The 26,897-nt window shown below is 44.6% G+C and overlaps 1 protein-coding gene across 1 annotated transcript in view; it reads left to right on the top strand.

Moving 5' to 3' along the window:
• Positions 1 to 26,897, top strand: part of LOC147727391 (coiled-coil domain-containing protein 171-like) — a 1,936,181-nt gene that overhangs the window by 843,131 nt on the left and 1,066,153 nt on the right. The window contains exon 12 of the mRNA XM_086963620.1: positions 779 to 967. Within this exon, the coding sequence (XP_086819746.1) occupies positions 779 to 967 (189 nt within the window). The remainder of the gene's footprint in view (positions 1 to 778; positions 968 to 26,897) is intronic.

Below are 26,897 nucleotides of genomic sequence, written 5' to 3'. Positions count from 1 at the left end.
TGAATGGCGAGTTATTCCTTATTTGCGATTAGCAATTTGCTAATCGCAAATAAGGAATCAGTAGGAATCGCATTTTATTATGCGATTCCTACATGATTACCGTTTTGCGAGTCCTTAATAGCGAATCGCTATGATTCGCTATTAGGGGCTCGCAAAACGGCCCCTTCATGAATAAGGCTGTATGACTTTGTACTTGTTTGTCTTAGTCGGAGAATTCAAGGAGGCTTATCAGCATTGTTACATTGATTTAAATTATGTCTGCTTTTAAACCTCTCTCTCCCTACTGTATGCTGCTTTAAACCCGTGACAAGTTGCTTATATTTTTTGTGTTCCGACCTGACAGGATCTCCTGCATCACACAGCACCAGGATTCTGCCTGAAGGACAGGCTACTCCAAAAAAAGACTTGTTTTTAGCTGAAAATGCGTAATAAACTTCAAAGTTGTTCTCAAATTGGGGACCCAAAATATGTCTTCCTCTGGGGCTCAAATATTCTTAGTATGTCACCGATTCTACCGATGAGCTGTTTTGTCCCTTGATCTTTGCAAACACTACCATCCTGGCGCCTGAGCTTGAGTGGTGGGTTGAATGCCAACATGTTTCATACTGGTTTAAGGGTTTTAGGATTCCTCCTGCTAGAGATCAACAAATTCAAAAGTGTTTCAATAGACAAACAGTAGTCCTTGCGAAGTCACTTGCTCTTTTCAATCAGAGGTTATTTGACACTTGATATCAATTTAATTGCACATAATGGTTGATTTTGATTTTTCTGCATCCAGGGAGCCAAGTGTGAAGCAAAGTTGAAGGAAAAGAAAACTGCCTTGCGAGAGTTTGAGCTCGCCCACGCTGATGCCTTGAAAAAATTGACTGATGAATTAAAAGAGCAGGACGAGCTCTGCAGAAAAGAGAAGACTGATTTGGAGCACCATTATTCTGCCATGATTAGAGAGTCCCAGTCAAGAACAGAGGTGCAGTACTTGTTTCAAATAGCAATATAGTGGCATTTTTTTAACTACAAAAGTGTAATAAATAAATAAACATATATATGTATATAATAGCTTCCAAACACCAGCCGGCTGCACACGTGAGCGGGTGCACACACAACGGGGGTGTACCCGTTTAATTAATCCAAGCTACAAACATCCCAGGATCCTTGGTCCATCAAGAAAGTAGCACACGCAGGGGGTAGTTCCACAAAAGATGTATTGCGGGAACTTAACAGCAACGACGCGTTTCGCCTTAGGGCTTTGTCAAATTGTGCCTAAGCCCTAAGGCGAAACGCGTCATTGCTGTTAAGTTCCCGCAATAAATCTTTTGTGGAACTACCCCCTGCGTGTGCTACTTTCTTGATGGACCAAGGATCCTGGGATGTTTGTAGCTTGTATATATATGTATATGTATATATATACATATATCGTATATTCTGCGCCTGCCTGCAGGGCAGCAAAGATGGCCCTGATGCACAAGTGATCCGGTTAATCCAGGCACAGCACTTCAGAGACTCGAGGGATCGAGAGAACCGGTGTCCGCCTCATTTGCCTGGGATGGCAAAAACTGAGAGAGGTACTTTACCTACGCCAGGGTGTTGTGTTACTACATAGCTGCCCCCGTTTTCATCGCTACCTGGACAGAGGGGCTGCATCAGCACAAAGAGGGGATCGGAGGAGGCGCTTTTTGACCTTTGGTGCTATTCTCTGGGGCACCTAGCTACAGCCTGCTTAGAGGACGAAACTTGTACCAGTCAGTACGATCACCCAAATCGCAGGCCCAGATGCAAAAACATGTTGCATTCTGGGAGTTGAAGTTTGCCATTTCATGCAACAATTGACAGGTGAGCAATCACTGCTTGGGGGAGGAGCACGTTACCCTCAGCTACATCAAAAGAGGGGCAGGACTGTCGAACTAATTTGAAGGGTCCCAGCCAGTGAAGGACACTGAGGAAGGCACTACTGCAAGCCGAAATGCATTTGCCGCCACTGACTTTGGCACCATTGAAATAAAGTCTCTCCAAAGAACCCCCAAACCCCCCTCTGGCCCCTACTTTCTTGGTGAAGGAAGGTGTTGTTCATATATATATATATATATATATATATATATATATATATATATATATATATATATATGTATATATGTATATATATATATCAAAACACCTTCCCCTTCAGGAGAAATTCGAGTCGCACAACATCACGGGTAAATATATATATATATATATAGATATATATATATATATACATATATATATTATGTGATCAAGGCTGCCTTGCTGCAGCCGAAACGCGTCATGCTGGGGACAGAAGAGCAATAAACCACCCTTGAATTGAAAATTGCTCGATTTGTCCCAATGCTTTTCGGCTCTTTCACTCAGCCTTATTCGGGGGAAATGAATCTGCAGACATCGTTGAGCTTTGCCTTTAAGTCACAGGTGAATGCTTTTGTCCTTAAATTTACTTGCCTCTGGTGGGCGTTCCAATAGTTGATTCGCAAGGTTCCCTGGTATCTGTAGGCTAGATGTCTTTAGTTCGACCTTGAGTTTTGCCGTGATTTCCCCACACGCCTCTTTTGTGCGCAATGGGGACTCTTGCCAGGCTCCAGTGCCTGGTGGCGGCCACTGCCTAAGAGCTTTCCGCTCGTTATCAAAACCGTCCTTTTGCAGGCAGATATGGCGCTCTTGTTGAGGTGAGTAACTCCGCGGCTGGACGACGCCGTGAATAACATCAAAGCACCTTCCCCTTCAGGAGAAATTCGAGTCGCACAACATCACGGGTAAATATATATATATATATATAGATATATATATATATATACATATATATATTATGTGATCAAGGCTGCCTTGCTGCAGCCGAAACGCGTCATGCTGGGGACAGAAGAGCAATAAACCACCCTTGAATTGAAAATAAGCGCAGTGTTTGTGGTCTGTACCTACATCGAGGAGTCGGTACCTTTGCCGAGGAGTAGGAGTTGGAACGGATATATATATATATATATATATATATATTACGTCTCACAAAGCCCACTTAGGAGAGCCCACGCAGATAGCAGATATTTCGTTTTATTGGGAAGTTGCAGCACAGTGAATGCAAGTCTGTTCCAGAGGAATTAAACAGCATGACGCGTTTCATGCTTCACACAGCATTTCTTCAGAGGCTAGAGTCCTTGTGAAGTGAAGCAGTTTGTCGAGTGTAAGCAACTCACTGGAGTTTTATTGTCGGCACTACAACAACCAGCAGGCTAAGCGAGAGCCAACGCCCAATGGGGCAGCTGGTGAGACTATTTATGTAATGCCGAGTGCTTCACTTCACAAGGACTCTAGCCTCTGAAGAAATGCTGTGTGAAGCATGAAACGCGTCAGGCTGTTTAATTCCTCTGGAACAGACTTGCATTCACTGTGCTGCAACTTCCCAATAAAACGAAATATCTGCTATCTGCGTGGGCTCTCCTAAGTGGGCTTTGTGAGACGTAATTAAATGATGGCCAGTCCCGGTTGTGGGAGAGACCTGCCATGGATGGATGGACTGCGCTGCTTTTCACTAGAGGCAGCACTGCAGGCAGAATAGCCGTTTGGGAGGCAACGAGATACAGCATGGTGAGAGCGGGACTCTTTTCCAGAACCACTTGGTTTTTAATTCCTGTCCAATAGTTTGTCGAGTGTAAGCAACTCACTGGAGTTTTATTGTCGGCACTACAACAACCAGCAGGCTAAGCGAGAGCCAACGCCCACTGGGGCAGCTGGTGAGACTATTTATGTAATGCCGAGTGCTTCACTTCACAAGGACTCTAGCCTCTGAAGAAATGCTGTGTGAAGCATGAAACGCGTCAGGCTGTTTAATTCCTCTGGAACAGACTTGCATTCACTGTGCTGCAACTTCCCAATAAAACGAAATATCTGCTATCTGCGTGGGCTCTCCTAAGTGGGCTTTGTGAGACGTAATTAAATGACGGCCGGTCCCGGTTGTGGGAGAGACCTGCCATGGATGGATGGACTGCGCTGCTTTTCACTAGAGGCAGCACTGCAGGCAGAATAGCCGTTTGGGAGGCAACGAGATACAGCATGGTGAGAGCGGGACTCTTTTCCAGAACCACTTGGTTTTTAATTCCTGTCCAATAGTTTGTCGAGTGTAAGCAACTCACTGGAGTTTTATTGTCGGCACTACAACAACCAGCAGGCTAAGCGAGAGCCAACGCCCACTGGGGCAGCTGGTGAGACTATTTATGTAATGCCGAGTGCTTCACTTCACAAGGACTCTAGCCTCTGAAGAAATGCTGTGTGAAGCATGAAACGCGTCAGGCTGTTTAATTCCCCTGGAACAGACTTGCATTCACTGTGCTGCAACTTCCCAATAAAACGAAATATCTGCTATCTGCGTGGGCTCTCCTAAGTGGGCTTTGTGAGACGTAATATATATTAATATATATTTATATATCGTCGACCACAGTATATTCCGCGCGTCGCAATTACAGCTGGCACAGATACACCAAGCACGGACCAATTTCACGGCATTCAATGTTTTATTCGCCTGTCGGTTTCATGACGTTTCGGCACCCCTGTGCCTTGCTCACATTATATATATATATATATATATATATATATATATATATATATATATATATATATATATATATATATATAACATCAGGATTCCAGCGATGCAACCTTCACAGGGAGCAGCTCAGTACCGGGGAACCGACTCCGCAGGCAACACTTGTTGCCTAATGATGTTTATTTAGTGCATCAAATGTCCAAATGATGCGTTTGGGCCGCCAGACTTGCGGCCTTGGTTTTATATATATATATATATGCGTATGGGGTTAATAGCAAAAATGAATTTGCTTTTCTTAAAAATGATAATGCCACCACACACATCTTGTATTTCATCCCTAAAATACACAAGGACGTTGTACCAGTGCCGGATGGCCAATAATATCGGCCCAGAAGAGCCTTTTAGAGCCACTTTCTAAGTATGTGGATTATTTTCTTCATGAATTTGTAGAGGGTCTCCCCTCTTACATCAGGGACACAGGACATTTTTTATCTAAAATTGTGACGTCATCTGGCATGAGGAATGCAGATTTATTGCATTAGATAACTGTTCATTGTATACCAGTATCAATCATGCAGATGGTATCAAGGCAGTAAAATATTACCTAGGCCAACGTACTATATACTAATATGAGCACAATGTTACACTGCTCTCACTGATTGAACTGTGTCTCAAGAACAATTTATTTGTATTTAACAAAATGGGAGCATGCTTCGCCACCAGCTACGCTTGTCTCAACGTAACTGGTGGGAGGAGCCTGTTCTCATAACTACTCATGAAACTATGTTTAGAAATCATGTACTCCTCTGGTGGAGATTCAATGACGACGTCTTTTTGGTCTGGAGGGGGTCAGAAGACTCAGCACGACAATTTGTCAGTGAAATAAATGTTAACAATCTAAATTTAGAGTTTACAGTTCATATTGACAAAAAATGTGTTCAATTTTTGAATGTGGAACTTTATACTGTTAACAACAAAATTCTAACCAAGCTATACAGAAAAAGTACAGCGGGTAACTCGAGCCTTCAAACGAACAGTTCACACCCTAGACACCTCAATCAAAGTATACCTTGTGGGGAGTTTTTAAGAATACTCAGAATATGTAACTCAGAACAAGAACTCAATATTTGTCAGGAAGAGGCGGCATGAAGATTCTTAGCCAGGGGGTATCTATCCAAGGATCTCAAAGAGACTATGACTCAAGCCAACTTAGTCACTTTAATTCAAAGGCAGACAGTCAACAACAGGGTAGCAGCAAGGGTATCAAAACCAATAGCGGAACCTCCTGACACTGTAAGAATAATAACTACATTTAGTTGTCAGCAACATCAGGTCCGCAAGATTTTATACAAGCATTGGCCAATAGTATTAACTTATTTGACCCTTTTGCAAATTTTTCCCAAATTACCTACTCTCACATTTAGAAGAGCTCCATCAATGCATGATGCATTAGTCAGAAATAGTCCAGAAGTCATAACAAGGTCAGGTTTCTACAAATGTAATGTTTGTAGGGGGTGCAAATTTTGTAAGGCCACATATGGGAATACACTACAGCATTTCAGTCAGGTCCAGTCAAAATGCAAGGACACTATACATATCGAACTGACTTTGCAGTATAAGTTCTGGAATGTACATTTCAACTGAAATATCTGGGCAGTACAAAACTACCGGCTTTTAACAGGATTTTACAACATCTCAGAGCTATAGTTAACTCTGATGCTAATTACCCTGTGGCACGCCATTTGAAATTGACACATGATAACAACTTAAGTGACCTGACTTATTATGTAATTGGAGCTGTACCTAAATCCTCACGTGGGGTCAATAGGGAAAGGCAGTTACGCCAGTTAGAATCAGAATTTATTTTACTATTAGATACTAGAATGCCCCTGGGTTTGAATACAGGGGAGGATCTACATAATATTTAGTAAATCAGTAATTTTTGTCCCCCTATACAACCTGACATGTGAAACATTTTTCTAATTTCGCTTATCTAATACTTTTTTCCTACCTAGATTCAATTCCATTTTTCAATTACTAAGGAATTAGTTTTAGAAAATAGTATTTTACACTATGAACTAATAATAATTTTTTACAAATACATTTTAGACTAGTGTTTTCACTTACATGTATTTTAGCAACAGTTATTATGAGTGTTTTTTACCTGGTTTTAACTCATATTTGCTGTTTCACATGTATTTAAACATCTGCATCATCAGGACTAGCACTTTACATTAGAGATGGAAATTTTAGTATTTTGCCATGAATTCAGGCATGCCGCAGGACTGCGGCCGAGCTATCAATTTCATTGCACAATTCACTTTAGATTTCCTTTTGCACATTTTTTTGCATTAGCACTTTACAACTGCACTTTATTTGGGGAACAAGTGCTGTTTGCTTATATAAAATGGTTTTAACATTGACTCTTGTTTTGGTCATAACATGTAGAATTTTTTTTTTTTATGTGTTTATACTGTCTTTTATTAAGGGATTAGCACACTTCCACTTGGTTTATATTTTACAATACCATGTATTAGATAATTGCTTTTACCCTTATTTAATTCAGTTGTTCCCATCTGTGATTCATGAATTATGATATTACTGGTTTTATAGATGTTTTAACCGGAGTACTATTGTTAACATTGTTCGGGCACTCGCCCAGGGTCAACATTAAGGAGTCTGTTTGCCATGTCCATGATAGAAAGGCGGGACTTGCAATGGGGGTGAGCACTACTAAAGCAATGTTGGGTTCAGAGCGTGTCATGTGATCAAGACCATAAGGTTGAAATGTGTCATGCTGAGCACTTGCTCATGAACATGTTGCTGAATTTGGTTTTGCACTGCTTAAAGAATAAAAGATACTTGCTGGAATACGATGTGGTCTGCACCTGTTGTTTCGCCGTCAAGTGGTGGAGCAGGATTGTGTTGTTTCATATATTTGTATATATATATTACCTACTGGCGGTCGCCAGTAGGTAGTTATAGTTAGGACCTATTATGCATAGGAAATCTGCAACATTCTATTCCCAATAACTTTAGCGCTGATTGATGAATCTTTGCGAAATTTTCCAAACTTTTGGCCAGCTCTGGTCCACTCCTATCCTGAAAGTTTCGGGGTGATTGGTCAAGTGGGGGCCAAGAAAAAAGGGGGTCCCAAAACGTGTTTTCCCCATGCAATTTCCCTTAGGACCTTTAGCCACAGCTACAGCTCGAACGGCTGAACGGAATTACACCAAATTTGGCAAAGAGGTAGTCCTCAGTTCCGACTTGTGCCTTTTGCTTATATGGTGTCAATCTGTTCAGTAGTTCCTGAGAACAGTTAAAGACATTTTTATATCTATGGGCGTGGTGGATCTGCGGAGTGTGCGAGGATTGTCATTGTACCATAAGCTCACCGTCCCAATCACGCGCTGAATGCTGATTGGCTGTTAAGTGGTTGTAAACATTCGAAACCAGGAACTGTTGGCAGCCATTTTGTGCCTCGGTAGAAGTGAGGCTGAGGAAGTCAGTGGAATTTGTGTGCAAAACAGGGAAAGGGTAGAAATAATTTTACCCTTTAGACCCCCAAGGACAACAATTTTTTTTTAAACCTGGCAGGTGCGCGTAGGGTGCATGGACTGTGCCGTAATATAAATAAAATAAAATGTAGATTTTTAAAATAATTAGTCCCCGGGGCGTTAAATACCGTGGGCAAAATTATTACATCTTTTTTTCTTTTTTCAAAGTTTTTATTGAAGAAATGAAAGGGCAGTGACATCATCACTTTGTTCCATCACCAAATGTACAAATTACATGTCCACATTGTCTAATATCCAAAAGTATATGTATCTTGCTACTCATAGTCTAGACATCGGGACAACAGAGAGTTCCATTTCAACAGTGATAACATATTCCCCCACAAGAACATGGAGGACCCTCTAACCAGAAAGGGAAGAAACAAAACAAAAAAAGGGAAAACTGAACACATCAACTTCCACGCACTTCATCTAGTACTGTAAGACCATCATATCTGGAGGGCGAGCCCAGCAAACCGAGCAGGTCCACCGCACCTATACACTATTAAGCAGCTGCAGTTTCTTCTTGGTTGATCAGATTAGCACTTAACAGTTCCCAAATGTCTCCGGGCCTCGGAATTTCAGACAGTTCCTCAGCGTAAGCTATTAGATTGTCTCTGCAATATACCAGGTCTTTGAGCCATAAACTCACTTTCGGTCCATTCCTCCCACCCCATGTCATGGCCACCCTTCTAGTCGCCATCAGTAACGCAAGGCGCACAAACTTGCCGGTTACTCCTTTGACATGCGGCACACAGCACAGAAAGCAGGCAAGTGGCTCACAACACAGCCCCAGATTTACCATTTCATTCAGGCAGGTCACCACTTTCTCCCAAAACTCCCATACCGCTTGACAGTCCCATGCCAGATGCATAACATCCACCTTGTCTCAGCCACAGCACCTGCACTCGGCAGATGCCCGCAGTCCGTACACCTGCAGTCTCAATGGAGTGTAGTACACCTGGTGTATGTATTTAGAGTGAATAATCCTCAAATTTCCATTCATACAGTGTCCCCGTTAGTCCACATATGTATTTCCAGTCCGTCTCCCCGATGGGTTCAGGCAAGCAGGCAGACCATCTCTCCCAGCTATGGTCCTAGCCTTCCGCAGTCTCCAGCTTTATCATTTTATATAGTTTAGATACTAAATTTTTATTGCTGGGGGCAGTAAGTATGTATTGTAAGGAGGTCAGTGTAGGTGGTTCCTGTGGGTATGTGGGGTAGTGTATCTTGAGTGAATGCCGCAGCCTATGTATTGCAAAACGAAACAACGACTGGTTGTCAACGTAAACAGGTCGTCTTCTGCTAAGACTGAGCCATTCACATATACATCTGCCATCGTTCTGAGTCCTGCCTCAGTTAACAATCGGAGTGCCGGCTTCTCCTGTGTTACGGACAACTCAGCGTGACACTCCAGGTATAGCGCCGGGGCATAGAGTGGCAGTCTCTGTGCCAATTGTCCAATTTTCCACCAGGCAGCTATAGTAGCATCCACCGAGTTGATTTCCGCCCTCGGAGTACCACGTCGACGGTGCGTGACCACTCTGTGTAGCGGGACCGGGGCCACGTCTCCCTCTTCCACCGCAACTTGTGGCGTGAAGGCGTGTGCCCTGTACCAATAATACAAATATTGAGCTTGTGCACTTAGATAGTACACATAAAAATCCAGGGCCTCAAACCCACCTTTTTCGTACCCCCTGGTCAGTGTCGTCCACTGTACTCGGGCGTGCTTGCCTCGCCACACCAACCAAATCAGCTGTCCTCTCAGCATTCTAAAGAACTGCAGTGTGAGCCCTATGGGAATGTTGAGGAATAAATAAAGGAATCGTGGCAGTACCACCATCTTTATCAATGCGATGCGATCGGCTAGCGACAACGGCAATGTTATCCAATTGTTTACCTGAGTTTCCAGCGCCGGGTAGGCTCTGCCAAAGTTCTCCCTAATCACAGTCTGCGGGTCTCTATGCATCCAGACTCCTAAGTGTTTATCCGGATCTTCGGTCAATATCAACGGAAACTCTAATTCCGAACAGGTAGTCAAAGAGGTCAGCGGTATCACAAAAGGCGTGTCCCAGTTTATAATAAGCCCTGACAGTAGACCAAACCGGACATATTCTCTAAGCAGTGGTGCCAAATATGTTGATGGTTCCCGAACAAAGAGGACCATGTCGTCTGCATAGAGTGATACACCCACCGAGCTATGGTTAAAATTAAGTGCTGCCTCCTGGTGCCTCTGTCTAATCACACACGGCAGGGGTTCCAATATCAGAGCAAAAATTAACGGTGATAAGGGACAGCCCTGCCGCGTGCCCCTTGTAATAGGAAAAGAGTCCGTTGTGAGACCACCTATTCGCACCCTCGCATTCGGTTTGGAGTATAGCACCACAATTTATATGATGTAGATCTCTCGGGTATGAAACCCGACTGATCAGGTAAAACCAGTTTCTGCATCAGTGGTTGTAAGCAAATCGCTAGGATCTTGGCCAGAATTTTCGTATCTATACTAAGCAAAGAGAGTGGGCGATATGAATCGCATCTGTCCGTCGGTTTATCTTTTTTGTGCAATGTAATCATTATCGCCTCCCGCAATGAGGGGGGCAAATCTCCAGATTCATGAGCCTCTGCATACATTTCAAGGAGATGGGGCGCCAATATGTCTGTATATTTTTTATAAAATTCCACCGCCAGTCCATCTGGACCAGGCGCCTTCCCGTTAGTCAAGGCTGCGATCGCTGTTTTCACATCTTGTTCATCAATCGGTGAACACAAATATGCTCTGTGAGCATCAGACAGCCAGGCGCACGCCACATCATCCAGGAATGCATCCATTTCTGCCTCCGACGCTTTCCCGCGGGATCTATATAAATCTGCATAAAACCTTCGGAATTGCTCCAATATGTCATCCTGGTCAATGTGATCACCCCTAGCTCATCTACAATCCTGTCCACTCTCGGTTGCTCCAATCGTGTGTTGATCCTAAACGCTAAATCTCGCCCTGGCCTACCTCCTTCCCCATATCGCCTAGCTGCGTGTCTACGTGACAGGTATTTTAATTCGGTTTCTGCCAATTTCTCAAATTCCTTGAGTAGCCTCTGCAGCTCAGCCAGCGTATCCGTTCTGGGGTCTGCCTCATATTTACACTCCAGCTTGCGCAGTTCAGCCTCAGTATTTCCATGTTGCACGCGTATATCTCTTAATATGCCCGCCGCTGTGCTTATGCAGACCCCACGTATGGTAACTTTGAAGGCCTCCCACAGGGTGGCAGCTTCAGCGGCAGACCCCTTATTTAGTTTGAAATACTGTGTAATGGCTGTCCTGATCGTCGAATCAAACACTGGGTCTAACAGAGCTTCAGAGCGTAGGTGCCACTTGAACAGGGGACGTCGTGTTGAGGGGAAGATCACTTCTAATTTAACGGGGTTGTGATCCCACAATGTACGAGCCAGTGGATGGATCTCCCGCACCCAATCCATCACTTCCTCCCCCAGTAGCCAGTAATCTAAGCTTGACCAGCTACCGTGAGCCGGCATCGCATGTGTGCCAGCTTTCACCTGTGGGTTCCTAACTCGCCATGCATTCAGCATCCCAAATTCTTCCATTACACATCTCAACATCTGGGCCACCTTGGGGGTGCGGTGCGACAGGGGGTTGGACTTGTCCAGTTCCGCATCCAAATAGGTATTGAGATCACCACCTAGCAATACCGGGGTCTCCGGCCACTCTCTCAATACCCCACGCATTCTCTGTACACAAGTTGGATCGTCTGCAATGGGGCCATAGATATTCATAATGGTGGCCACTCTTCCCTGCAGTCTGCCACAAACCATCACACATCTACCTTTGTCATTGGCATACATGTGCAGGGGCTGAAAGTCCACCCCCCTTTTAATCAGGATCATGACCCCCCTGGCATAGGATGAGTACGAGGCTGATAGTCTAAATCCCACCCACCTACTGGCTATTCCACCATCCATATATTTGGTGAGATTTGTCTCCTGCAGGAGCGCTACGTGAATTGCATGCCTATCTAAATATGTCAACACCTGTCTGACTGTTTTCGATGAGTTCAAGCCTCTGACATTACAAGGCAAGAGCCTACATGCATCTGCCACACTGTGCTAAATAGCGACATCTGATTCTACATCGGTGTCTCCAGTTCGGGTGCCTCTCATTCTGGCTTAGCCCCCCAATCATCCAACCAATTTCTATGTGTGTCGTAGAAGTCATGTGGAAAAAATAATATAAATCATAAAACATACAATACATAATGATCTCCTTGTCAGTCCCACCCACCCTCCACCCACTCCAACCTCCCAATCAGGTCGAGATATACTTCCTCCACCCCTCCAACAAAAATCAATAAACTCCATGCAAACCACCAATTGGGGATCTCCCGCTAGGGGACGTGGGCCAGCAGCGAACACCCACACCGTAGTGCGGTTGCCGACCTTCAACATAAATGCCCCCCACCCGCCTTTTTCAGTTAGGCCTTGAGTATAGGGACTAACGTTGTATAACAATTAATCCAACAGGTTATAATGTCAGTGAACTGCGAGTCACTCTATCCCCACTATGGGCAGGCAGAGCGCTGTACCACTTCCGACATGTCTAGTCATGACCCCTTTCTTTCCATGCGATATGCCAGCTAGAACGTTACAAATCTCAATCAGTTCAGTCCGCATCGATGAGACCAGAGTCTTCGGGTGTCTTGACAGCCAAATGAGTCGCCTTTCTACCCTTGCAGATATGTTTTGTAAATTTCAGCGCTGATTTCGCATCAGTGAAGAAGTGCGCCTGTTTATTTATTTGTTTATATTTATACTTATATAGCGCCTATTACCCAAGGTCTCTAAGCGCCTGTTCCTTGTGTGTGAACTTTAGTTTGGCTGGGTAAAACATGGCGTACGGTACGGAGGCCTCTCGCAACAGTTTTTTCACCGGCATAAATTCCTTCCTCGCCGCTTGCACTCCTGGGGTGTAATCAGGGAAGAACGACAACTTGTCGCCCTTATACATCACTGGGTCTTTAGCCCTGGCCTCACGCAATGCTGCATCTCTGTCTGCATAATTCAAAAGGCGCGCTATAATAGGCCGGGGCGGTGTACCTGGCTTGGGCCTGGGCCCCAAGGATCTGTGCGTCCGCTCCACTATCATTACAGCAGAAAGTGCAGGGCCAAATAGTGCGCGCAGCAGCTCCTCTATAAATGTCTCCATTTGGGATATGGGTGTGGTCTCCGATAGGCCTACAATGCGCAGGTTATTGCGCCTAGAGCACGCTTCTAAGTCCTCATGTTTAGCGCTTATGTCTGCGAGTATCTTTTCCATTTGCAGAATCTGCGTCCTGGATTCAGCCTGCACAACATGAGTGTCCGAGACCCGGTTTTCGAGAATATCCAACCGTTGCTCATGTTTCTCAACCTTTTTGTTAACCACATCCAACCCGGCGGCTAGAGCGTCTATCTTCCCATCAATAGTTTTCATACCAGCTCTAAGTTCCAATAGTATGGAACGTGTGTCATCAGCTGCATCTTCTTCTGAGCCCTGATGCCCTCCTTGAGCTCCACCGTCGCCCATACCATTCGCTGTGCGTGTATTGCGTTTGTTTTTAAATTGCAACTTGGCCTGCCGGGGTTCCGTTTTTCCCATGATAAGCGCCCCCGCAGAGCTGTGCCTCAGATTGCCTCTAGAAAGGGTCTCAGCCCAAATGCCACCAGTCACAGGCAAAGATATCTCCTCCGCAGCACTCTAGCCAGTGTAGTGCAGCTCAAGCCTCCACTCTGTAGCGTAGTGTCTCCAATGCCAGACCCCACAAAACTCTGCAGCGCTCAGCCCCGGTCTCTCCTGGTCAGCGGTGTGAGTCTTAAGCGATGCGGGGCCCCCGATAAGCAGGTCCCGGAGCTCAGACATAGAGCTATGCACTCCTCTGCTCCGTGGCACACCAGGCTAAGTCAGTGGCCCCCCCGTCCGCCCGGCGGCCCCGCGGCCACCCAGACCGATCCGACCCGAACACGAATCAGGGTTGGTCCCGGTACCCATAGTCAGAACCCCCCAGCGTCCTGATGTCAGCCCCCAACCACCCTGGGCCCCTGTGAGCGCAACTATTAGCCTGTGCCCCTTACCGCCCAACGGCCTGCGCCGCACCGCACTCCAGTAAAATGGCACCCGGCGCCAGCTCTACCACTCAGCAGCCCAGGCCCAGCCCAAACAGTCATCTCACTCACCCCTGCTGGGCTCCTCCAGCTGCACTCTCCAAAAGGGCCCCATCTCCACTCCGATCCGCTGTGCCCTGGAACCGCCTCAAGCCTCCGCTTCAGATGAGCCGCACTCCGCCGAGACAGTGTCCCAACTCGCGAGCTCTCTCCTCTGGTAACCGCACAGGCTCCACTCCGGCACACAGTACAAAGGGGGCCCAGATCCAGCAAACGTCGTCCTCGCCCGGGCACACCGCTTGGCACCTCTGCCCACACTAGTCCGCTATCGATCAACACCGGGCAGATTTGACAGGCTGCACACTCCCAGGAGACTCAATCACCGGAGCACAGCCGTCGCCGTCCTCTCACCGCCATTTTCTTTCAAGATCGCTCCGGCCCTTCAAGCAATATAATTACGCTGTTGTGGTGCTGAGAACGCCGCATTACCTCCGATGCGGTTCCCAGCTTAGTAATCGCAGTTGCGCCGCAATGTAGCTGCGGCTGGGGGCACTACAGTAGGATGTTAACGCAGGATGGAATGATCGGCTAGTGGAGCTCCTTCACCAGGCAGCCATTCCGCGTCGTGCCAAAGCCACGCCCCCCAAAATATTACATTTTTTGTGGGGCCCAGAGGGGACCCCCAGCCTTGGGATCGTCACCCACAGGGCTAGAAAGAAAAAAATGGTGGGGGGAGGTGCCAAAGGTCCTCAAAACCGTGGGGACCATCACCCTGGGGCTTTATATATTGTGGGAGGGGGACTGCATGGCTCCCCTTCTGGAGCACTTGAGGGCCCCGTTACTCCCCAGGGCTACATAAAAAAACATGGCTGGGGGGTTGTAAGGTCTCCAAAGCTGCGGGGTCCACCACTCCCCGGGGCTTAATGTATTGTGGGAGTGCCATCTCCTGGAGTGTCCCGGGGTGTCCATCCCGCCCTCCCATAGCAAGGAAATCTGTTCTCTCTTTCAAAATCTAAATCAGATTACTTTTCTACATGGGGAGCTGCATGTTTAGTAGCTCCCGATGTGGAAAAGTATTGCCAGCTCCCAAATGCGTAGAAGTTGTGCACCAAAGGCGCTGGTGTCGCCCACCCTACAGATTATGAGTGGTGCATCCAGCGCGTGCACACCAGGGGGCCGCACTGAGTGCTGCGCTGGGTGTACGCCTTTTACTTTTTCCTTAAAAATCAGGTAGTGGTGGTTCCCGGGGATTGAGGGGCATCGTTGAGGCCCACACACTTCGAATTAGGAGGGGAATGGCCTTGGACGCGAAAGTGGTACAAGGGGGTTGTAAATCTGGTAAACAGTGTTTTGTTTAACTTTGCTTTACTTTCTGTCATGTAGAGGATCCAGGGTAAATATAACAGTTTCTGTACAGCCAGTACCTTTCAACCCTACCCCCAAACGGCTTTCTGCCTTTTACCATAGTAACAGTTCATGGAACACTTACGTGAGCACAGAGGTTAGAAGTTCACCACACTATGTTGTTAATGGAAAAAGTTACTGTGCTGGAGTTTTAAAACTTTTCCATAGCAACCGTCGTTAGTCGTAGCTATAGACTCTGGTAAAGATCTGGTAAAGAGTTAGCCTCAGAATTATACTTCAAATTATAAATATCATTTCTATTGGGGACCGCCACCCCTCAAAAAAAGAAGATGTATATACTTTTTTTTATTAACTTTTATCAAAACAACAATAAATAACTGGAAACGTAACTTAAAGATAACAATATAATAAATACCTAGAAACATAACTTTAACAAAACAATATAATAAACAAAATGTGACTCCAATAGAAGTACGGTAGGTAATCTGCAAAACAAAAATTAAAATTAGTGTTTAAAATTAGATCGATGTGACTAAATGAGTTCAAACATTACAAGTCATAGAGTAACACTTGGCGATATTGCCTTATTTTTACGTGTGCAGTGTGCCTGATACATTTCACTTGTCTTATAGGCCCGCGTTCAAGAGGTGTCTGATTGCCTACTACGTCAGATTTACACTATAGATCAACAGGTCTTTAAAATGATTCAGAGATGAGACAGAATTAGATGAGAGATCAAGTCATTATGCAGGACAATATTCTTTAGGGCTTATTTACAAGACTCTTGCACCACTTTTGTGTTACTTTTCTCATATTGAAAGTGACGCAGAACTGGCGCAAGGGGCTTGTAAATATGTTTTCTTAATTTTAAGGCATTTAATCGGAGGGATTGTATATCTAGGCCGCTCTGATTACCTTGTGTAAACACTGTGACCAACAGAGTTCACAACTTGAACTCAGCTTTGGTTCTACACATCAGAGTGGACAGCAGCGTCCATAACTTTAAAAGAGAAAGAGAAACGATGTGAGAGAGAGAGAGAGAGAAAGAGAGAAAAAACTACTTTATAAAGTGTGAGAGAGAGAAAGTTATAGATGTAGCAGTTAATACTGGAGAAAAAAATACTTGTAGCTCACCTATTGCCTCCATTGTGTGTCCAAGCATGTGCTGGTTCATAATGCACCCTCCAGTTTAGTCATCTGAAAGATAGTATATAGAGTTAGTAATAGCATAGTATATACAAATGCACACGTATATTTTTGGTTTATTTATTTGTACACTCAGGATACTATATTACAACAAGTACCACTGTAAGGAGGTGTCTGTGTGCTGTTTTTTTTCCAAAGTAGTATATCCCATGCATTACCACTGAATAGGGTTGAGTTCTCACTATTGGGAATCCGGACTGTTGCACCCCATTGACTCGCATAGTCCGGAGGTGAGTGTTTTTCTTGGGAAGTCAGAGGCAGATTTAGAAGCTCCTTGCACCACTTTTCCTATGTTAAAAATGACACAAAAGTGGTGCAAGGGGCTCCTACATCTGCCCCTCAAACTGTTGTAACCTATCTATTCTCACTGCCCGGATGTAATTGTACATTCCTACACAGTCAAGCTGCTGCACACTACTCACTCTCTCCTTTCACAGATGACTTGTTGTTTCGGAAACAAGCTTCTTTGCTCACCTTGTGCCATTGGCCTGATTCAAAGAGGGTGCACTACGTGTCGAAGCAGCTTTCTCAGAAGTTGTTACGATGGCCACGCATCATCGAAGAATCCTCGAATGTTGAGTTTTAGAGGTTTGGGGGGACGCCAATTTGTGAAACACAACCTGTAAGATAAAAAGGAAGTTCACATTGTGTGTTATTTTTTTAGAAAAGGAGAGAGGAAGTGACAGAGTGACTGCAAAGAATATTCGTAGGTCACCTTTCTGTCACCAGTGTGTTTTTCACCACGTGCCGGGACATAATGCACCCTGAAGCTCTACATCTAAAAGATAGTAAAAGAAAGATGTTATGATTGGTTTTTGTTACTATCTTAATGTGGAGTTAAATAACATCACCCTTTCACACACGTTCCCTCTCCCATTTAAAAACAACTATTTGTATAGTTTATATTCTGGACGTTTGACCGATTATAAAAACGTTCCTGCTATTGGAAAAAAAATATACATGCAGTAAGATACGTTATATAGGACTGGATACGCGTAATTCACTGCGTCGCTTTTATGTATCCAGTTTGCTGCAGCCCTTCGACTCCCTCCGATGCACACCCAGGCCTCACTGCTCACCTTTTCGTGGACAGGACACCTTCTGCATCATGCAGTCCCTCTCTCCCACCAAAATGTCTCACATATGGTGCTGAGTCTTGATATCGCTATGGCTAACGACATACTTGTGTCCCATCACCATCATCGCAGGTTCTTCACCCGCTCAGTCCTCCGGTACCACTAACTCAGTAACCAAAGAGGCCACACACGTGGTGGTGGGCCCCCTGTTCGGTGGTTCGGGCCTACATGAGGCATCTGAACTTCAGGGGGGGCCATCACAGCGCTTGCGATGGGACCGACTCTAAAATGGCGTACAGCACGTGCGCCCCGTCTTTTTTATAGGTACGCCCACGTGTGTAGTGACGGATGCTTTGGGTGGGTGTATACCAGCCATGCGGGAGTGTATGTGCCGTTCTGACAACTAGACCTGGAACTAAAAAATCACTACAATGGAAGTCTGGGCAATGTTTTGTTTTTGTTTTTTCCTGGTAGCGTAAGTGGAGTGGGCTGACCTGACGTATGCTAGTGCTGCGCGAGACTCTGAACCATGATTCTGGAGATATGGGCGTGGTCCCGTTGTGAGCTATATGAGAAATCAAGTGATTCGGGTGTCCGTTTTGTAGTGCTGACGTCACCCTGGTCTTAAAAGCAAATGTATCATTATATCCGTAAAGTTCCACAACTTGGCCAACATGGAAGGTACGGGGTATCACTGAATCTATATTCATTCATAGTTCAATACATAAAAGATGGTAGACTTAACGTATTTCTGTGATTATGACTGTTTAGTGTACATTCATTGGAGTGTTGTAGCTGTAGTAATACTGGGCTGTGAAAGGTTTAAGTTGTAGTTTTTGGCACATGAAGGGCAGCTAATATATATACATATGTGGTCATTCAGGTAGACTGTAGAATTTGATGATGGAAATCACTGTTCAAGTCTCAGAGTTGCGACTACATCCTGGTATTGTAGAGTAATGACGTAATGTACACGTCCTGAAAATGTATTGTAAATACGGTGCTCATGTAAATAGCTGATACAGTTTTAGGTTGATTTTGCGCTACATAAATAAGCTTTGTTTTTAAGAAAAAGAGGAATAGCCCACACTGACTGTCACAGGTAAGTTGGTTGCATACGCTATTTATAGCACAATATAATATTGTAGGGCACAGAAGCAGCATTTTACAAGCACAATAAATACACAGACACAGATAGATAGTTGAATTGGGTACGGACTAAGCATGGGCGAATTTTGCGAATCTCGCGTTCGCGCATTTTGCGGATTTGCGAACTCGCAATTCGCAAAATCCGCGTATTCTCGCGAATTTGCAGATTTTTTTTTGTGTTCGCGAGGGTTTCTGCCAGTTCGCGAGGGTTTTGTACAATTTCGCAAACGCAAACTTACCTGTCGGGTCGCAAGTTTTGCGAACTTGTTGTTTCTACGTGTCCAGCCTGTTTGGGACACTCTTCTTCATCACTGCCACTCTCTGTCACCACTGCCACTCTCTGACTACTCATGCCACCCTCTGGCCCACCCATGCCACCCTCTGTTTCATCACAGCACCCTCTGGTTGTCCAGTCAGTGTACATTATTGTGGCAAAGCAAAGCACGCCTTCCCTGCCTCAAGTGACCTGAATTAATTTGGGGCTGATTAATGTGTCACAGAATATTTTTTTAGCTGGCACCTGCTTCCTTAGTGCTTCCTGATTAGTGATCTTTTGCACTTGCTAAGTGCTTTCATTGTTGCAAAATTAGTTACAACACCTGCCCTGCCCCAACTGACAATAATGAATTAGGGGCTGATTAATGGATTTGAACTTCCAGCCTGGCTCCTGCTTGTCTCCCTTAGCTGTAATTCAGGACCTTTGTGGCATATGTGTAACTATTCTGAGGTTCAGAGCAGGGTCACATAATAGTTGCAAGTAGGCAACTGAACTCTGGAGGGGCCCCTCAGGAAGCACTACAGGAAATGGCTACTAATGATGAGCCTGAACCTTTGAACCTGGTAAGTAGTTTCAGTTTTGCTAAGGTCGTATTTCTGCAATTTAGCGCTTATTCGCGGGGCGCAAAGTTGTACTGGGAAGCCGCGAACTCATGCGAACAGTGCGAGCAAGCCATAAAATCCGCTGCTCGCGGATTTGCGGATTTTGCGGGAGATTCGCGAATCTCGCGGATTGCGAATTTACCGAAAATCCGCAAAATCCGCGAGCGAAACGGATTTTCTGCCCATGCTTAGTACGGACAAGTGTGCTCGACTCCATTGTATTACGTTGTGGTTGGTAACAAGTAGAATAGTAATCATGTTATCATATACAGCTATTTAATCATAACGGTTTATGAATTCTGTTGTACAAAGGTAGGAACATTGTATGTGTAATAATACACAGAACATTCTATCGTAAAGGGTTCATGAGTTGTGGTGCATTGAGGTAGGGGCGGTTTGTGTGGATGATGCGTGGTTCAGGCAGACCGCCCTGGTAAAAATGTGTTTTGACTATTGAATTTTGCCTTAACAAGGGCATGTGGCGATTATTTATGGTGTACTGAGTTACTGGTACGTGTGGTGTTTATTGTGTGCTCACCCTGTGATGATGCATGGTCTAACCGGGCTCCAATGAAATCATTCACTGTTGAATACTGGACTATATGAACTTTGAGGGGGGAAAAAAACTGGCATTTATGGTTATCAATTGTTCTGTTAACTAGGTCTACTGATTGCCCCCATAGCAAATTAAAGGATTGCATTTCAAGTAGTGCATTATAACTTTCTCAAAATGGGGACATATATCTGGTGGCGATGTTGAAGGTGATATCCCAGAGGTATTTGGTAGTTCTGGTGGTGGAGGTACATTTTGGCACACTTTTCTACATTCTTTATTATCATAGTTCACAGAATGCAACGATTGAAGCTGCTTGCGCATACTAGCAGTGCAACAGCACTATATTTTTCACTGCTTTAAATAAATCGAGGCTGATTTAATGCTGTCTGTAGTGTAGATGAAAAGGTAAATTCAAGTTGTGAACCTTACTGTGCACCGTGTATATGGAAGCTAGTAGTCAGAACAGTAATAGAACAATGCTTTTTTTCACTTTTTTTTTACAAAATCTGAATACATACAGTATAATTGTCTCTGCATTAAATTTATCAAGGTTGAATTTCCTACTGTCTATAGTGTAGATGCAAAGGTGAATTGAAGTTGTAAACCCTGCTGTCCGCAGTATATATCTTAGGGTGGAGTGCATTCATAGTGGAAGATCGAACATGTATGCAGTGTGCATTTTATTATTCAACTAAATCAATAAGTGATATAAAAAAAAATTGAAGGAAGCATACTAAAGGGATATTGTGTAGGGTGTGATAGGCGTTATACTTATTTTGGTTTCCACTGAGTTAGTGGTACCTAAAATAACAAGGTTCTGTGGAGCCTGCGATGATGTGTGGACTGGGCAGGATGTACTGATAGTAATGTTTTTTGTGTTGTAAATTCTGTCTTAGTAAGGGCAAGTGGCGATTTTGTGTAGGTTTGAGGGAGGATACTTTATTTGTTACTGCACTTTATGAATAATGAATGAAGAATCAGTTAAATTCTGCCTAAATACGGCCATGTGGTGATGAATTATGGTGCACTGAGTTAGTAGTACCTTTGGGACTGGGAGTTTACGTAACCTGCGCTGATGCGTTGTCCAGATAGGCCGCACTGGGGATAATGTTTTTTGACTACAGAATTTTGCCTTAATAAAGGCTTGTGGTGAATATTTATGGTGTAATGAGTTAGTGGTATGTCTGGTGTTTAGCGTGTGCTCATCCTGCGATGATGTGTGTTCTGAACGGGCTGCACTCAAAGAATTGAATGTTGCATACTGGATTGTATGTACTTTGAGGGGGAAAAAAAAGTGCTATTGATGGTTATGAATTCTTCAGCAACAAAATTATCAGATTCAGATGATTCTTTCAGTGGTGTAGCCATTTTTGTCTCCAAAAAAGAAATTCAGGTTTCCAATGAAGGAAAAGTGAGGTCCAAATTGTGACCTATGCTATCCACAGTTTAGACTATCATTAAGTGTACCTTTGCACTTGCAGCGTGAAATTTGTTATTCAAGAAAATCTATATGTGATATAAAAAAAGTTGTTAAAGGAAGCATAATAAAGGGATATTATATAGATTTTGATAAATGTTATACTTAGTTTGGTATTGTAGTCTGCAAATAATAAATCAACAGTGTAATTCATTGTGAGTTCTGATGATCGCAGTGTAGGCAGGAGGCAGCGGTTAGCAAGAGCCCACGACTACGTTGCATTGATTAGAGCTGCACAGTATTGATAATTTAGTGTGTGTCGAGGCAGCGATGATAAGTATTGGAAAGAGTTAGTGGCACCTGAAGCAAAAAAGTTCTGTGGAGCCTGCGATGATGCTTTCTCCGAGCAGGGCGCACTGGTAGCAATTTCTTTAAAATCAAGTTTTCTAATAAATATTGGTTGTCCATTCACAGGAGTAAGTTGAAGTATATCTTCAAAAACTATGATATAGTTTCTTCAAAATAAGACATCTCACTCAATACGGTCACGTGGTGATGATTATTGGTGCACTGAGTTAGTAGTACCTTTGGCGCTGAGCTTGTACGTACCCTGCGATAATGAGAGGTAAAGGGGGGGCCACATTCTGACCAAAGTCTTTTTTCTATTGAATTCTGCTTGAAAACGGCCGTGTGACGATGAATTAGGGTGCTGTGAGTTACTGGTACCTTTGACACTGAGCGTGTACGTAACCTTCGATGATGCGTTGTCCGGGCAGGCTGCACTGGGACTAAAGTTTTTTGCCTAGTGAATTCTGTCTTAATAAGGCCACGGGGAGATGATTTGTGGTGCAGTGAGTTAGTGGGACCTGAAGAACTCCGCGTGTGTGCATCCTGCGATGGTTCGTGGTTCGGGTGGGTCGCACTGGTACAATGTCTCTTGGCTATTGGAATGCGTCCTGTGCAATCGCCATTCCACCTGAATCGTGAGCCCTCCTAATGTAGATCTAAGGCTGTTGTCAGCACAGATATCGACAAATGATTTTTGTGACTTATGTAAAAAAAATCTGAACACATACAGTAGAATTGTCTCTACATTACATACATCAAGGCTGATTTCCCTACTGTTCGTAGTGTAGATGGAAAGTTGAATTCAAGTTGTGAACCCTGCTGTCGGCAGAGTAAATTTTGGCAGTAGTCCACAGAAACATGAATAAATGCTTTTTTGTCACATATGTTAACAAAATCTGATGACACAGTAGAATTGTCTCTGTCTTCAATAAATCGAGAATGAATTCAATGTTGTCTGTAGTGCTTCACCGCTTCTGGTATCAAGTGGTAAACTCTGTTGATCGCAGTGTACACTTGAAAGTAGTATTTAATGCAGACATATATGATTGTTTTTTGTGGCATCCATTAACAAAATTATCTCTGCCTTTCATAAATTAAGGCTAACTTGCATTCTGTCCGTAATTTTCTCTGTATTAAATCAATGAAGGCTGAATTCCTATTGTTCAAACTTTAACAAACTCTGAGGATATAGTGCAATTGTCTCTGTTTTAAATAAATCAAGATTGATTTCAATGTTTTCTGTAGTGCTGATGCGCAACTGGCATCAAGTCGTCAACTCTACTGAACGCAGAGTAGTTCAATTTCAAGTTCAGAAATTTGTATGGCGCACTACTCACCCAGAGGGTCTCAAGGCGCTTGAGGGAGGGGGGGTGCTTTACTTATCGAATATCCAAGTTTTTAGTTGCTTTCTGAAGGAGAGGTGGTTTTGTGTAAAGCGGAGGTGGGTGGGGAGAGAATTCCAGATTTTGGCCGCTAAGTAGGAGAAGGATCTACCCCCCATGGTGGATTTATGGATGTGCGGAATATCGGCAAGGCCCTGATTGGACGATCGTAGATGGCGGGTGGGGGCTTAGAAGGACAGTCGCGTGTTGAGGCATTCGGGTCCTAGGTCGTAGAGGGCTTTGTGTGCGTGGGTAAGGAGACGGAACGTTATTCTCTTGTTGATGGGGAGCAAGTGGAGGTCTTTCAGGTAACCGGAAATGTGAGCTTGACGGGGGATGCCCAGTATGAGTCTAGCTGAGGCGTTTTGGATGCGTTGGAGTTTTTCTGTAGTTTGGCTGTGGTTCCGGCGTAAAGGGTATTTCCGTAATCCAGGTGGCTTGTGACCAGTGCGTGGGTGATCGTCTTTCTTGTTTCGGTGGGGATCCAGCGGAAGATTTTTTTGAGCATGCGATGGATGTTGTAACATGATGATGAGACGGCGTTGACTTGTCTGGTCATCGAGAGGGAGGAGTCCAGGATGAAGCCCAGGTTACGTGCGTGATCCGTAGGTATGGGTGCGGTTCCCAGGGCAGGTGGCCACCATGAGTCGTCCCAGGCAGAGGGGGATGAACCTAGGATGAGGACTTCCGTTTTGTCCGAGTTTAGTTTTAAACGGCTGTTCTTCATCCACTCGGCTACTTCTTTCATTCCTTCGTGTAAGTTGGTTTTGGCGGTGTTTGGGTCTTTGGTGAGTGAGAGGATCAGCTGGGTGTCGTCTGCGTAGGAGATGATGTTGAGGTTGTGTTGGCGCACGATGGATGCGAAGGGACTCATGTATACGTTGGAGAGGGTGGGACTGAGTGATGATCCTTGTGGTACGCCGCAGATGACTTCGGTGGCCTCTGATTTGAAAGGGGGAAGTGGACTCTTTGTGTTCTTCCGGCGAGGAACGAGATGATCCAGTCTAATGCTTTTCCTTGTATTCCGACGTTGTGGAGGCGTTGTATGAGGGTGCTATGACAGACTGTGTCAAAGGCTGCGGAGAGGTCAAGTAGGATGAGGGCGGCAGTTTCTCCGTTGTCCAGTAGAGTTCGAATGTCGTCTGTTGCTGCGATGAGGGAGGTTTCAGTGCTGTGTTTGGCTCGGAAGCCGGACTGTGAGGGGTCGAGGGATTTGTTGGATTCAAGGAAGGCGGCGAGCTGATTATTGACAGCTTTCTCAATGACTTTGGCAGGAAATGGGAGGAGCGAGATGAGGCGGTAGTTCTTAAGTTCAGTGGGGTCTGCTGTGGGTTTCTTCAGAAGGGCGCTGAGTTCGGCATGTTTCCAGCTTTCCAGGAAGGTGGCGGAGTTGAAGAAGCAGTTTATGACGTCGCAGAGATGGGGTGCGATAATGGAGTCTGCTTTGTTGAAAATGTGGTGGGGACATGGGTCGGTGGGCGATCCTGAATAGATGGAGTTCATCAGGCGGATGGTGTCTTCAGTGGTGATTGGGTTCCAGGCGCTAAGGTTGTTAGAGTGCGGTTTCGGTTCGGAGTAGATTGAAGGCAGTTCTCAGCACAGATACCAATGACAAATTTAGATCCAAAGTTGAATTCAAGTTGTGAACCCTGCTGTCCGCAGTGTCGATGGAAACCACTAGTCAATACAGACATAAGTCTGCGGTGCTGTGGCGCTGAGTTCGGAATGGGCCTGTATCGAGGAGGCACGCAGTCATGGAGGCAGCCACATGGCAGGGTGCGGACCTTTGCTGCAGTGCAATCTGTTCTCTTTGCAGAAGTGAACCACACCCAAGACATAGACTAATTATTTATAGTCTTACGTTGACGTTGTTTATGTTGGACTAGCCCAATCCGCTTCTGTTTCAATGGGGGGGGTGAACACAGCTACATGACCAAAATATTCCCTAGTGTCTGAGATGATATGGTGGCGTCCACAATTCAGTACAGTACACGTATCAATGGTATATGTACACACTGAAAAGTTTTTGATTTCTATAGTGAATTGTGTATAGTATTTCACCGGTAGTCTTAGCGTTGTGTACATTATTGTTGATTCCTTTATACATACTGAGTTGCCACATCTCTGTAGATTGAGCTAGTGTACTGTTGATGGGATATATCATTTGGGAAAGGTCTGTTGTCCTCTTTTGCGCTGCCACTGAGGTAGTAGGGGGGAGGGATCCGTGGGGATGGTTGTGGTGATCGTGGAGATAGGTATTGTAATTTTGTTGGGTGTGGGAAGTGTATAATTAGAAACTCTATCACATATTGCTCTTTACACATGGGTGTGAGTTGAATGTAATACACGCAGTACATATTCGACGTTCTTACAGTACTTAAATGTTGATGTTAATTTGTTAGTGGTAAGTGGAACTGTTGCCTGATTTTTTAGGCAGCATTGCAGATTTGGTTACTTCTTGAAAATATGGGGAAGTGGTCAACATTATAAGTAGAAATTGTCATCTAAAAAACCTTCGAAATTCATTGAAAAAACCATAGGTTTCAGGCAGGGTATAGTTAGGAATTAGCATTTTAAAAAGCTTTGAAATTCACTGAAAAAACCATAGGTTTTAGGCAGGTTATAGGTAGGAATTATCATTAAAAAAACCTTAGAAATTCACTGAAAAAACATTAGGTTTTAGGGGTGTTATAGTTAGCTGGACATTTCACTCATACAAAATAGGGGTGGGCAGAATTTGCGTAATCGCGTTACGCAAAGCTCCGTGAAACGGTAAAAAATCTCAGCGAACACCCAGAAATTCTGCGAACACGCGGAATTGCTAGTTCGTGATGCTTTTTTACTGTTCGCAATCGCTGTTTGCGTGCTCGGGGGAAATATCTCGCAAACACGCTTTTGAGAACGGGAACAAGCAAAAAAAATTCGCAAAGCCACGGAATGCAGAATTTTGGGCAATTTACCCAAATTCCGCAAATTCTGTGAACGGAACGGAATTTACCGCCCAGGCCTAATACAAAACGGATGTATGATGTTACAACGCGATCAAAATGATCGCGGTGCATCACAACACAGCTTTTACAATGCAAGTCGTTACCACGACTTGCGCTGTAGGGTGCTGGACTTAGGAATAGTATAATTTACTATTCCAACTCCAGCCTACGTACAGTAGGGAAGGTGTTGGAATAGTAAATCACACTATTCCTTAGTCTAAAGCGCCCTCCAGTGCAACTCGTGGTAACAACTTGCATTGTAAAAGCTGGGTTGTGAATGTAT

The sequence above is a fragment of the Lissotriton vulgaris genome, chromosome 3_1 (genome assembly GCF_964263255.1).
Source record: "Lissotriton vulgaris chromosome 3_1, aLisVul1.2, whole genome shotgun sequence".
Lineage (NCBI taxonomy): Eukaryota > Metazoa > Chordata > Amphibia > Caudata > Salamandridae > Lissotriton > Lissotriton vulgaris.
Note: the sequence above shows the minus strand (reverse complement) of the source record. Positions and strands in the feature narration are given on the sequence as shown.